The 13,771-nt window shown below is 40.7% G+C and overlaps 1 protein-coding gene across 12 annotated transcripts in view; it reads right to left on the reverse strand.

Annotated features, from left to right (window-relative positions):
* The window catches only part of KIAA0825 (KIAA0825 ortholog), a 556,500-nt gene that overhangs the window by 358,964 nt on the left and 183,765 nt on the right, over positions 1-13,771 (reverse strand). For all 12 annotated transcript variants that reach the window (XR_012234833.1, XR_012234815.1, XM_073589638.1 and 9 more), the window contains one exon: positions 7,995-8,108. Coding sequence is in view for 10 of the 12 variants with exons in the window: in XM_073589638.1 (XP_073445739.1) it covers positions 7,995-8,108 (114 nt within the window). In the remaining 2 variants the exon portion in view is untranslated. The remainder of the gene's footprint in view (positions 1-7,994; positions 8,109-13,771) is intronic.

Consider the following 13,771-nt stretch of genomic DNA (forward strand, 5'->3'; position numbering starts at 1 on the left):
ATGGAAAAAAAAAAAAAAAGTTATGGCTCTGAGAAGAAGGGGAGCAAAAAACGAAAACGCAAAACCGAAAATACCTCCGGTCATGAAGGGGTTAAGCTTGTTGGTCACCAGAGAGCAAAATATCTGATGGCGGTCCCAATCCTGCTTCTTGGAATCAGACACTTCACCTGAACCAACCCCAATCACAACAACTTATAGGAGAAGGGGCCGACAATGTTCCGGAGTCCTGAAATTTATGGGAATTTTGGAACAGCTAAGGTAGAAGCTACTGTACAAAAGGATGGAAAGAGACACATGCATGCCTGTACACTACAGGTGCCCCTTGTGCCCTCCCCATAATCTGGCCCTGGACAAAAGACTAGATAAACAATTAATTGTGCTAAAATAAAAACAGGCATTGAAAGCCCCTGCTCTTATTTCTTTTAATACTTTGGGCAACAGTTTTATTTTGTAATAATCCTGTACTCAAAATGTCACACATAGATATGTATGCAGAAAAAAAAAAAAATTAATTGATAAATAAAATTTACAAATGGGTTATAGGATGATTTGCACTAATTTACTCAGATTATGATGCTTTTCTTATATTTTTATGACATTAGGAATATTTACCAGGAATGATTAGAGGCATACAATCTCTGCAAAACACAGACCCAATGGGAAATAGCAGATTGGGCTGTGTGTCCTATACTTTACTTACAAAATCTGCAATAAGAATTGAGTCGGAAACTCCAAAATGACTAAAATGAAAAAGGTTCCACAAGCTGAATATGATTCTCTCTCTTTGAAGCACAAGTCATGTGTAATCATTATGATGCTGACAGCAGACTGAAGTGAATGACATTTTACTTTTGTCTGATATGTACACAAAGCTCCTGACGCCAGCAAAAAAAAAGTCATGTATATTATTAAGTGAATCTATTGTATTGCTTATTGGTATAATTACATTTCATATGCACATGAAGTCCAGGTCAGATTAAGTCTATAAAATACAGCCGAATTTCAGAAGCAAAGATTTAATTTTTTCTAATGGAGTCTGAGTCTACAGCAGATTTCAAGCCTTTCATATATTTGTTATTGGCCTTTGAATTGAAGCAAATAACATATCGGTGCTTTGATATTCCAGAATCAGCATTTCGAGCAGCTACAGAATATTTATATATACAATTCCTTGATATAAAGAATATAGACACAGCTATCATAGCGTACGCCTCAATGCTTTTTTTCTTTTTTTTACTTCTACTGCCTACCCATTCAACTGGCAAAAAAAAAATCACTTTCTAAGTTACATTAAATCTGCATTATATTGATCCTGATTTTATAGGAAATATATGATATAAACATTGATATGAGATTACACTGTGCATGGTTATTGGCTGTAAGAAAAACTATATTTTATATGATTGTAAGTTGGTGACCACCAGAAAAAAAGCTCCCGAATATCGGTGTAAAGTCTCATCTGGGAATATTACAGATACAGAACAGTTACCAGACATCTCTCTTGTGACGAACTGTACAAATAAGCGTTCATCACACAGCTAGATGAACAGGAAAGGAGACATCTGACTAACTAGGAAAAACTGGTACACAAAGTAGAAAATTACAGCTTTTTCTCATACCAGGTATTATCTGTTTTAAAACCATAAAACAACCCTTAAAGGGCGCATCCAGTACAAACAGATTTTTTTTACAATAGGCCTAAAAACTAAGAGGCAGGTAGTTGCCATCAGAGATAACTACCTGCCTGTTTAACCCGACACCTGTACAACCACAGCTCATGCTGACGAATCAGCTGCTCCACATCAATAGAGCAGTTTTACTTCTTCCGGACTGCTCTATCGATGGGGCATAACTGTGACTGCCGACGTTATGCTGATTGACAGCCGGCTCCCCGCAGTTAAGCAGCTGGGGTCGGCTGTCAATCAGCATGACATCAACATTCATGCTGGCTGAAACTGCCAATATCGAAGGGCTCAGCAGACAGTCTATTGTGCATGGGGCCTTCTCGACACTTTCCTGACCGATAATGTCAGGGGAGATAAGGATCTGACATGTCCTATATCAAACTGCCGATCCTTTTGTTCTCGTTGCGATAAGCTATGGCCAGAGGATTCTGCTAGTGGCTCTCTCCTATAGAACGCAGCAGTGATCAGCAGAGCGAGCACTCCTGCATAGTGATAATGGTGGCGGTACGATCATCCTAACACCAATATTGTAGAGTGGGTATTATTTAGATTCCTCAACCAGTGATTCGAAAGATGCATGTAACGTTTTAGAACTCTGCACTCTCAAAAATACCATTGCACTGTAGTGTCTTGGGGTTATTAGAGAATTACTTACTAAAGGCCCCGTTACATGCTTCAATGTCCCAGCGATCCCACCATCGATCCGACGTGGATGGGATCGCTGGGACATAGTTAGCTGATCGCTTGTGAGATGTCACATAGGCAGAGTCACCAGCGATCAGGACCAGCGAGCAAGCTGGTATCCAGGGTAAACAGCGGATAACTAAGCGCTACGCGGCGCTTCGTTACTCACTGTTTACCCGATCAGGACCAGTGAGCACGCTGGTACCCAGGGTAAACAGCGGGTAACGAAGCGCCATGGAAAGGGGAAAGAAACCCCTAAACAAACCCACCTCATAAGAAAATACATAATATCTTCAGCTACCGTTGTGATGGCAATACCTGGACACGAACACCCTAATGGTGAACCTATATATAATACAAATTAGCCATTTTTTGCACATATCAATTTCAAATCTCCACTGCAAAGCGCAATAGCTAACATTCAGTAGCTGTAAATGACGTTATGTGTTATGCAACACTTAGCGAAAAGCTTCCCATATGCATCTACTTGAATGGAATTAATAAAAAAAAGTAATTTATAGAATATTCTGTTACAAATATAGTTTTTTTTTTCCCATAACCAGATGGCGAATGATCAAGTTGCAATATATACAAATTTCTGGCACTTAAAAGGAGATGCAGATTGAAATATTCACAGGAAAGTGATTCGCTCTAAAGGGAGAAATTACATGCTGTAAGAAAAACCTTGGCCACCGAACGACCACCGATAGCTGTATGGAGTGGTTCTATGTTGGACATATGGAGAGGCATATGCTAGCTCATTCTCATAACTAACACAGCTCTGTGTGAGCAAGATGAGCCTCGTAAATGCAAGAAGAAAAATCTCATGGAACAGAACAGGGCTATAATTTTAACTAAAACGATTAACTAGAGAAAGAAAAAGCATTTACTCTTTTCCCAGAAAATTACAACAGATGTAAGGAGAAAATAGGTTACTCGGAACGGTGCTATAAAGCAAATTAAGGTAAAGTAAGGGCACAGTTAGATAGTTCAGTTAATACAGCAAAAGGACAGGCTCTAAATAGGAAGACGACAATGAAAATGTTTTTCTAGGCAGCAATTTATTGATCTTTTTTATATACAATTAATGTGCACTGTAAAATTAAACACTGCATCAATTGGTTCAATAAAATTAGAAAATGTATTTAGAGGTTTGGTCTTATAAGCACAACATAGGTATCATTATATTTCTATCCTTGGGTGGATCAAGGAAATGCTGCAGATATAGTATATCTTGACTTCAGCAAAGCATTTGACAAAGTATCTCACACAATCCTTATTGAAAAAATGACTAAGTATGGAATGGACAAGGCAACTGTTAGGTGGATTCATAACTGGCTTAGTGATCGGACCCAAAGAGTGGTCGTAAATGGCTGCACATCCAGTTGGAAGAATGTCTCAAGTGAGGTACCACAGGGCTCTGTCCTGGGTCCTGTATTGTTCAACATCTTTATCAATGATTTAGATGAAGGAATTGGAGGGTAAACTGATTAAATTTGCAGATGACACAAAGCTAGGAGGGATAGCTAATACTAAAGAAGAGAGAGGATTCAGAAAGATATAAATAAACTGGAGCAGTGGGCAGCAACTAACAGAATGGTTTTTAACAGGGAAAAATGCAAAGTACTACATCTGGGCAATAAAAATGAAAAAAGCATATACAGAATGGGAGGAATAGGGCTAAGCAACAGCACATGTGAAAAAGACTTGGGTATACTAATAGATCACAGACTGAATATGAGTCAACAGTGTGATGCAGCAGCAAAAAATGCAATTCTAGGATGTATTAACAAAAGCATACAGTCTAGATCACGTGAAGTCATTATTTCCCTCTACTCCTCTTTGGTCAGACCTCATCTGGAATATTGTGTCCAGTTTTGGGCACCACATTTTAAAAAAAGACATCAACAAACTGGAGCAAGTTCAGAAAAGAGCGACCAGAATGGTGACCGGTCTGCAAACCCTGTCTTATGAGGAAAGGTTGCAGGATTTGGGAATGTTTAGTTTGCAAAAGAGAAGACTGAGAGGAGACTTAATAGCTGTCTACAAATATCTAAAGGGCTGTCACATTGTAGAAGGATCATCTTTATTCTCATTTGCACAAGGAAAGACTAGAAGCAATGGGATGAAACTGAATGGGAGGAGACACAGATTAGATATTAGAAAAAACTTTTTGAAAGTTAGAGTGATCAATGAGTGGAACAGGCTGCCACGAGAAGTGGTGAGTTCTCCTTCAATGGAAGTCTTCAAACAGAGGCTGGACAGACATCTGACTGGGATGATTTAGCGAATCCTGCTTTGAGCAGGGGGTTGGACCAAATGGCCCAGGAGGTCCCTTCCAACTCTACGATTCTATGATTCTATTCTTGGCTAGGACGTCCAATGGGTGTCTCTCAGTCACTGACAACTCTCTGTATGTGTACTCCTTGATGGGAGGTTGTTAGTCACTGATACAACCACCCACCGGAACACCTAGTCAAGAATGAGCATGGATTTAAATTAATAAAATGTATACAATTTTATATCAATCTGATCAGATCCATTGCCCTATAATACAATGCCAGATTATTACACAATTTTTTTATGGTTACAGCTTCACTTTAATTTATATAGCCATAAAGATGACATAAATGACATAGTTACATAATTAACTGGATGAAACACAGACACATGTGCATCAAGCTCAACTAAGGGATGGGCGAGGATAAATAAAAGGGGTATAGCTAAATCTATAATGCATGATCCAGTCTTCCCTAAAGAGCAAGTTTTTCACCTCAATCCCGAGTGTTAATTGGATCAACATTCAGAACAAACATTTTTTTATACATGTACATAAATACTGTTTGTTACTTTCCTCTAAAAAATATTCTAAGCTGTTTTCTAAATCATTGACGGTTCCCGCTGTGATCAGCTCCTGAGGGAGGCTGTTCCATAGATTAATATGGTAGTTCTCACGGTAAAGAAGACTGGTCTCCTCTGGAGATTGAATCCTTTCTCCTCCAGATGGAGAGAATTCCTTCTTGTTGCTTGATGGGCTTTACGTGAAAAAGTTTTAGACCATATTTTTTGTATAGGACAATTATGTAACTGTACAAGTTAATAATGTCCTCCCTTAGACATCTCTTCTCAAGATGAAATAAACATAATTCTTTTAATCTTTCTTCATAACCAAGATCTTGTATGGAGCACTATTCTGGGCCAATATACAATATGGAGCACTATGTGGGGTTCATTATACTGTACGGAGAACTATGTAGGGCCTATTATACTGTATGGAGCATGATGTGGGACGCAATATTCTATATGGAGCACTATTTGGGGCCCATTATACTATATGGGTCACTACATGTGGCCATTACACTGTATGGAGGACTATGTGGGGTCCATTATTCTGTATGGAGCACTATGTGGGGCCCATTATACTGTACGGAACACTATGTGGGACCCATTATACTGTATAGCATACTATGTGGGGTCCATTATACTGTATGGAAGACTATGAAGGGCCATCATTCTGTAAGGAGGACTATGAGGGGCCATTACACTGTATTGATGACTATGTGAGGGCCATTATACTGTATGGAAAACTATTTGGGGACTATTATACTGTATGGATGACTATTTGGCATCCATTTTCCATTACAGTTGGGGAATCATACTGTGATTTCCTTAATCATACTGTGATTTATTTGAAGGAACTTCTCAATTTTCCAATATACTCATACATTGTATCATTCAAAATTATGCTGAATTTATAAACTGTTTACAATCTAAGCTACTCTAGACATTCACTTCTTGTCAATGGGTATAGATTAGAAAGTGTATCACCAATCCTGTGGGATTCCCTCCCATCATGAAACCCGGCATTCAGTTGCCCACTGTTTGATTGGAGCACAGAAGAACTCAATTTAAACTCTATGGGACTGAAAGAGATAGCCAACTACGGTGAATGGCTATATTTATCAGTAATATCAGCCATTCACTTGTAAAAACCAAACTTTCTGCTCACTGGGAGATTGAATTACATGTTACCTATGGAAGTCTATAGCTAGGGGAGGGAGATGTTGGAGTAAGAGACGGGCAGACAGACACTTAAAGTTGATGCTCCTTTTGTTGATGTGGGTTTGCTTAGGGTACTTCAGTTTCCTTTCACATACCAAAAAAGATACTGTATTTTTCGAATTGTAAGATGCACTTTTTTCCTCCAAAAATGTGGAGAAAAATGAGGGGGGGTGTCTTTTAGTCCGGATGTACCTGCTCTGGCTATGAATGGGAAGGTGGGTGAGCGACAGTGACAGAGAAGTGGATCACAGGAGGCAGGAGCCGGTGGCATCGGCTAACTCAGGTGCCCACTGCTAAAGAGAAATGAATATTCACTGCATTCCACACTCATGCGAGTGGAGCGCAGTGAATATTCATTTCTCTTTAAAAGGGGACACGCTGTTACCAGCAGCCACAGGCTTCCTGCAGCTCCCGGGTGTTCGTGTGTGTCTGCTACTTAAGGTAATGAATATTCACTGCTCCCCACACATAGTCCTGGCATGCAGATTGGTAAGTATTCTGGCAGCTGTAACATCAGAACAAAATGCTACGAGGGAGAGCAGGAAGGTAAGTATAATGGTTTATGTTTTTTTTTATGTTTTTCTGATGGGGGCCACTCATACCAGGATAACGAAGGAGCCATGCATACCTGAATGGAGATGGGGGCACTGCATACAAGGATAGGGATCAAGGGATAATGCCTACCAGTCTATGTATAGAGATTCATGCCTACCAGGCTAGGGATGAGGAGGCCATGCATACCAGAAGAGGGATGAGGAGGCCATGCACAGCAGAATAGGGATGACGTAGCCATGCATACCAAAATAGGGATAAGGAGGCCATGCATACCAGGATAGGGATGAGGAGGCCATGCATACCAGGATGGGGATGAGGCCATGCATACCAGGATAGGAATGAAGAGCCGTGCATACCAGGCTGGGGTTGAGGGGCCATGCATACCAGTATAGGGATGGGGGCGTCATGCCTTCCAGGATAGGTATGAGGGGGCCATGCATAACAGGGTAGGAATGAGGGGGGCATGCATATCAGGATAGGCGATAAGGGGCCATGTATACCAGGATAGGGATGAGGGGGCCATGCATACCAGGATGGGGATGAGGGGACAATATAACAATATATACCAGAATAGGGGATATTAGAACAGAATTGACCACAATTTTTGCTTCAGTGAGTCTAACGGTCCAGGGCGTCTTATAGTCCGAAAAATATGGTACGTGTAGGCCAATTTGGAATGCGAGTCCCAATGGAGATGATCTCTGTACAGCGCTGTGTAAGCTCTTGGCCTTATATAAAAGAAAGCATTAAATGTACCGTAATATTTTCATTAATAATAAAATGGTTACTCATATGTAAGCTTTCTTTCCATAAAACAGATCTTCAATACATTCATGTGTGAATAATCACGCATTCATCATTGTATCCCAATAACTGTAATGAGATACAAAATTATTATACCTTGACATAAAATAAATTATCTTGAAGCGAAAAAACACATAGATAAATGAGTACATGATATTTCAAAGACACATCAAAGTAAGCAGTAATAAAACAAAGGACACTTACTTAGACAAAGAAGGGAATAGGTTTGGATTAATAAAAGTGAGCCAGAATAAAAAGTCTTCTGAAGCTGGATCTGAAGAAAGTGAATGAAGCTCGGACAAATTCTTCTTGATAGTTCTAGAATGACATTACTTACAATGAGAAATTAAAACAATACAATCTTCTTATTTAAACTGAAATACTCTTCTAATATTTGCAGGTATTTTATATCATGAATAAATATTCTTCAAAGAACAGTTTAACATAGTTTTCCTTATAAAACAAAAAAGAACAAAACTTTCCAGTGAAGTCTAAACTTTATGTCCTAAAACTAGTGGTTGAGGTCCCCAATACCTTCACTATGAGTAAATCGCAGATATACTATGTAACAAAAGTTATTGGTAAGTTAAACAGAATCACGCACAAACCAATTCTGGGGCATGAGTCAATGCAATTATGTCCGAGATGTGCTGTAATTCCAAATATCTATTACACCATGTAACGAACGGGCAATTTTTCATTTTTCTGTGCTTTTGTTTTTTCCTAACTTTTTTGGAAAAGGAATAACTTTGTAATATTTTGATCGACATAGCCATAACAGAGCTTGTTTTTTTAAGGGAGGAATGTAATTTTAAAGACCGTCATTCATTTTGTTATAAAATTAACTTTAAAATGGGAAAAAAAATGAAGTGTGGTAAAGCAATTAACCCCTTCATGACCCAGCCTATTTTGACCTTAATGACCTGGCCATTTTTTGCAATTCTGACCAGTGTCCCTTTATGAGGTAATAACTCTGGAACACTTCAACGCATCTTAGCGATTCTGAGATTGTTGTTTCGTGACATATTGGGCTTCATGTTAGTGGTAAATTTAGGTCTATAATTTTTGCGTTTATTTGTGAAAAAAACAGAAATTTGGCGAAAATTTTGAAAATTTCGCAATTTTCAAATTTTGAATTTTTATTCTGTTAAACCAGAGAGTGATGTGACACAAAATAGTTACTAAATAACATTTCCCACATGTCTACTTTACATCAGCACAATTTTGGAAACAATTTTTTTTTTGTTAGGAAGTTATAAGGGTTAAAAGTTGACCAGCGATTTCTCATTTATACAACAATATTTACAAAACCATTTTTTTTAGGGACCACCTCACATTTGAAGTCACTTTGAGGGGTCTATATGGCAGAAAATACCCAAAAGTGACACCATTCTAAAAACTGCACCCCTCAAGCTACTCAAAACTATATTCTAGGAGATTATTAACCCTTCAGGTGCTTCACAGGAACTAAAGCAACGTGGAAGGAAAAAATGGACATTTTATTTTTTGCACCACAAATTTTCTTTTATCATTAATTTTTTTCATTTTCACATGGGCTACAGGATAAAATGGATCCTAAAATTTGTTGGGCAATTTCTCCTGAGTACACAGATACCTCATATGTGGTCATAAACCACTGTTTGGGCGCACGGCAGGGCTCGGAAGGGAAGGAGCACATTTGACTTTTTGAATGGAAAATATGCTGGAATATTTAGCGCTTGCCATGTCGCGTTTGGAGAGTCGCTGTGCGCCTAAGCACTGGAGATTCCCCCCAAGTGACCCCATTTTGGAAACTAGACCCCCCAAGGAACTTATCTACATGCATAGTGATCACTTTGAACCCCCCAGGTGCTTCACAAATTGATCGGTAAAAAAAAAAAGTACTTTTTTTTCACAAAAATTTTCTTTTGGTCTCAGTTTTTTCATTTTCACATGGGCAACAGGATAAAATGGATCCTAAAATGTGTTGGGCAATTTCTCCTGAGTGCACAGATACCTTATATGTGGTCATAAACCACTCTTTGGGCGCACGGCAGCGTCCGTAAGTGAAGGAGCGCTATTTGACTTTTTGAATGGAAAATTCGCTCCAATCGTTATCGGACACCATGTCGCGTTTGGAGAGCCCCTGTGTACCTAAACATTGGAGCTCCCCCACAAGTGACACCATTTTGGAAACTAGACCCCTTAAGTAACTTATCTAGATGTGCAGTGAGCACTTTGAACCCCCAAGTGCTTCACAAAAGTTTATAACGTAGAGCAGTGAAAATAAAAAATCATTTTTTTTCCTCAAAAAAGATTTTTTTAGCACGCTATTTTTTATTTTCACAAGGGTAACAGGAGAAATTGGACCACAAAAGTTGTTGTCCAGCTTGTCCTGAGTACTCTGGTACCCCATATGTGGGGGGGAACCACTGTTTGGGCGCACGGCAGGGCTCAGAAGGGAAGGAGTGCCATTTGACTTTTTGAAATGAAAATTAGCTCCAATCGTTAGCGGACACCATGTCGTGTTTGGAGAGCCCCTGTGTGCCTAAATTTTGGAGCTCCCCCAAAATTACCCCAGTATGGAAACTAGACCCCCTAAGGAACTTATCTAGATGCATAGTGAGCACTTTGAACCCCCAGGTGCTTCACAGAAGTTTATAACGCAGAGCCGTGAAAATAAAAAATATTTTTTTTTCTTAAAAAAAATATTTTTAGTCCGCAATTTTTTATTTTCACAGGGGTACCAGGATAAATTGGACCCCAAAAGTTGTTGTACAGTTAGTCCTGAGTACACTGGTACCCCATATGTGGGGGGGGACCACTGTTTGGGCACACGTCGGGGCTCAGCAGGGAGGTAGTGACATTTTGAAATGCTGACTTTGATGGCATGGTCTGAGGGTGTCATGTTACATTTGCAGAGCCCCTGTGTGCCTAAACAGTAGAAACCCCCGGCATGTGACCTCATTTTGGAAACTAGACCCCCCAAGGAACTTATCTAGATGTGTGGTGAGCACCTTGAACCCCCAAGTGCTTCACAGAAGTTTATAACGCAGAGCCGTGAAAATAAAAAATCATTTTTTTCCTCAAAAAAAAAAGATTTTTAGCCCGCAATTTTTTTCACAACAGTAAGAGGATGAATTGGACCCCAAAAGTTGTTGTACAATTTGTCCTGAGTACGCTGATACCCCATATGTGGGGGGGAACCACTGTTTGGGCACACGTCAGGGCTCGGAAGGGAAGTAGTGACATTTTGAAATGCTGACTTTGATGGCATGGTCTGCGGGCGTCATGTTACATTTGCAGAGCCCTTGATGTACCTAAACTGTTGAAACCCCCCACAAGTGACCCCATTTTGGAAACTATACCCCATAAGGAAGTTGCCTAGATGTGTAGTGAGCACACTGAACCCCCAAGTGCTTCACAGAAGATTATAACGCAGAGCCATGAAAATAAAAAAAAAATTTTTCCTCAAAAAAATGATTTTTTAGCTCGCAATTTTTTATATTCACAAGGGTAACAGGAGAAATTGGACCCCAAAAGTTGTTGTCCAGTTTGTCCTGAGTATGCTGGTACCCCATATGTGGGGGGGAACCATTGTTTGGGCACACGTCAGGGCTCGGAATGGAAGTAGTGACGTTTTGAAATGCAGACTTTGATGGAATAGTCTGCGGTCGTAATTACGTTTGCAGAGCCCCTGATGTGCCTAAACAGTGGAAACCTCCCACAAGTGACCCCATTTTGGAAACTAGACCTTCCAAGGAACGTATGTAAGATGTGTTGTGAGCACTTTGAACCCCCAAGTGCTTCACTGAAGTTTATAATGCAGAGACGTGAAAATGAAAAAATAATTTTTTTCCACAAAAATAATTTTTTAGCCCCCAATTTTTTATTTTCCCAAGGGTAACACGGGAAATTAGTCCCCAAAAGTTGTTGTGCAATTTTTCCTGAGTACGCTGATACCCCATATGTTGGGGTAAACCACTGTTTGGGCACATGTCAGGGCTTGGAAGGGAGGGTGCACCGTTTGACTTTTTGAACGCAAAATTGGCTGGAATCAATGGTTGCACCATGTCGCGTTTGGAGACCCCCTAATGTGCCTAAACAGTGGAAACCCCTCAATTCTAACTCCAACCCTAACCCCAACACACCCCTAACCACAGCCCTAACCCTAACACATCCCTAACCACAAGCCTAACCCTAATTCCAACGCTAACCCTAATTCTAACCCTAATTCCAACCCTAACCCTAATTCCAACCCTAACCCTCTTTCCAACCCTAACCCTCTTTCCAACCCTAACCCTCTTTCCAATCCTAACCCTAACCCTCTTTCCAACCCTAACCCTAACCCTCTTTCCAACCCTAACCCTCTTTCCAACCCTAACCCTCTTTCCAACCCTAACCCTCTTTCCAACCCTAACCCTCTTTCCAACCCTAACCCTAACCCTCTTTCCAACCCTAACCCTCTTTCCAACCCTAACCCTAACCCTCTTTTCAACCCTAACCCTCTTTTCAACCCTAACCCTAACCCTAATGGAAAAATAAAAATAAAAATATTTTCTTTACTTTATTAGTTGTGCCTACCTATGGGGGTGATAATCGGGGGGTTTATTTACTTTTTCTTTCATTTTGATCACTGTGAGAGTGATCAAAATGAAAGAATGGAATCTGCAGCCGGCAGATTCGGGCGGGCGCACTGCGCATGCGCCCGCCATTTTCAAGATGGCGGCGCCCATGAACCGGACCCGCCGGACACGGGAGCGACAGGGGGACTTAGAAGGTGCCGGGGGAGGTGAGATGGGGTGAGGGGGTTATCGGAAGCTGGCAGGGAGCAGAGGGAATGGAAGGGGGCAGATGATGACAGCGGCGGCAGATCGCCGCTGTCATTCAGTTGCGGGGGGGGGCGATCGCCGGTGGGGGGGTGGAATCGGTGTTTCCAGCCATGTCCGATGCTACAGCAGCATCGGCCATGGCTGGATTGTAATATTTCATCAATTTTCATTGATGAAATATTACTATCGCTCTGATTGGCTGTTTCACTTTTAACAGCCAATCAGAGCGATCGTAGCCATGTGGGGGCGAAGCCACGCCCCCTGTGGCGAAGAACAAAGCCCCCTGTATCTGCGGGTCGGGTGACCTTTCAGTGACCCCGGTCACCCGACCCGCAGGGGGGCTTTAAAGTCATGACGCCACATAGGCGTCATGGGTCATTCTGGCACGACTTTTCATGACGCCTACGTGGCGTCAAAGGTCGTGAAGGGGTTAAATAAAACACAATCCCCCATTGCTTTTTTTTCTTTTAGCTTTCATGGTGCGGTAAAAATTGACCTCGCAACATGATTCTTCACATCAGTACAATTTCGGCGATATGTATGTGCACACGTTGCATTTCTTCGCGTTTTTATCCGTGCAGTTTTGTCACAAAATCTGAAGGATTTCCTAGTATCTATGTAGTGAATACGAATCCTGAAGTCTCAAGAACACATTGCTTATTTTTTCCTTGCAGATTTGCAGCAGATTTAGATCGGCAGCATGCCAATTCTTTTAGTCTATGTATCACAGATTTCATCAACACTGATAAGTGGGGAAAATCCGCATCAAAAATACATTTTAAAAAACGCATTTAAAAAATGCGACAAAAATGTATTTTACGCAACGATTTTCCTGCCAACACATCAGGATATGCAACAGAATTTTCTGAAGCAAATCCTGACCGTATATGCACATCCCTTAAAACTTGTAAGGCTATCAGAACTTGGGAAAAAAAATGGTTGGTGCCTCTATTTTCTAAAACCTGTAACTTTTTTTTATTCTTCATCGATTCAGCTATGTGAGGGATTGTTCTTGTCTGCATAGAGCTGAAGTGACAGCAGCATTTCAGAGGTTAAGCTCACGTTATTGGACATATCATTGATTGTATCAGTTACTGTTGTGTGCCAGCTACGTAACTGATGCGGTACTCAAGCGGCATGGAACGGGCTCAGCAATGTACAACGGGCTAT

Source organism: Dendrobates tinctorius, unplaced genomic scaffold, assembly GCF_039654945.1.
Source record: "Dendrobates tinctorius isolate UK_male_01 unplaced genomic scaffold, ASM3965494v1 ptg000003l, whole genome shotgun sequence".
NCBI lineage: Eukaryota > Metazoa > Chordata > Amphibia > Anura > Dendrobatidae > Dendrobates > Dendrobates tinctorius.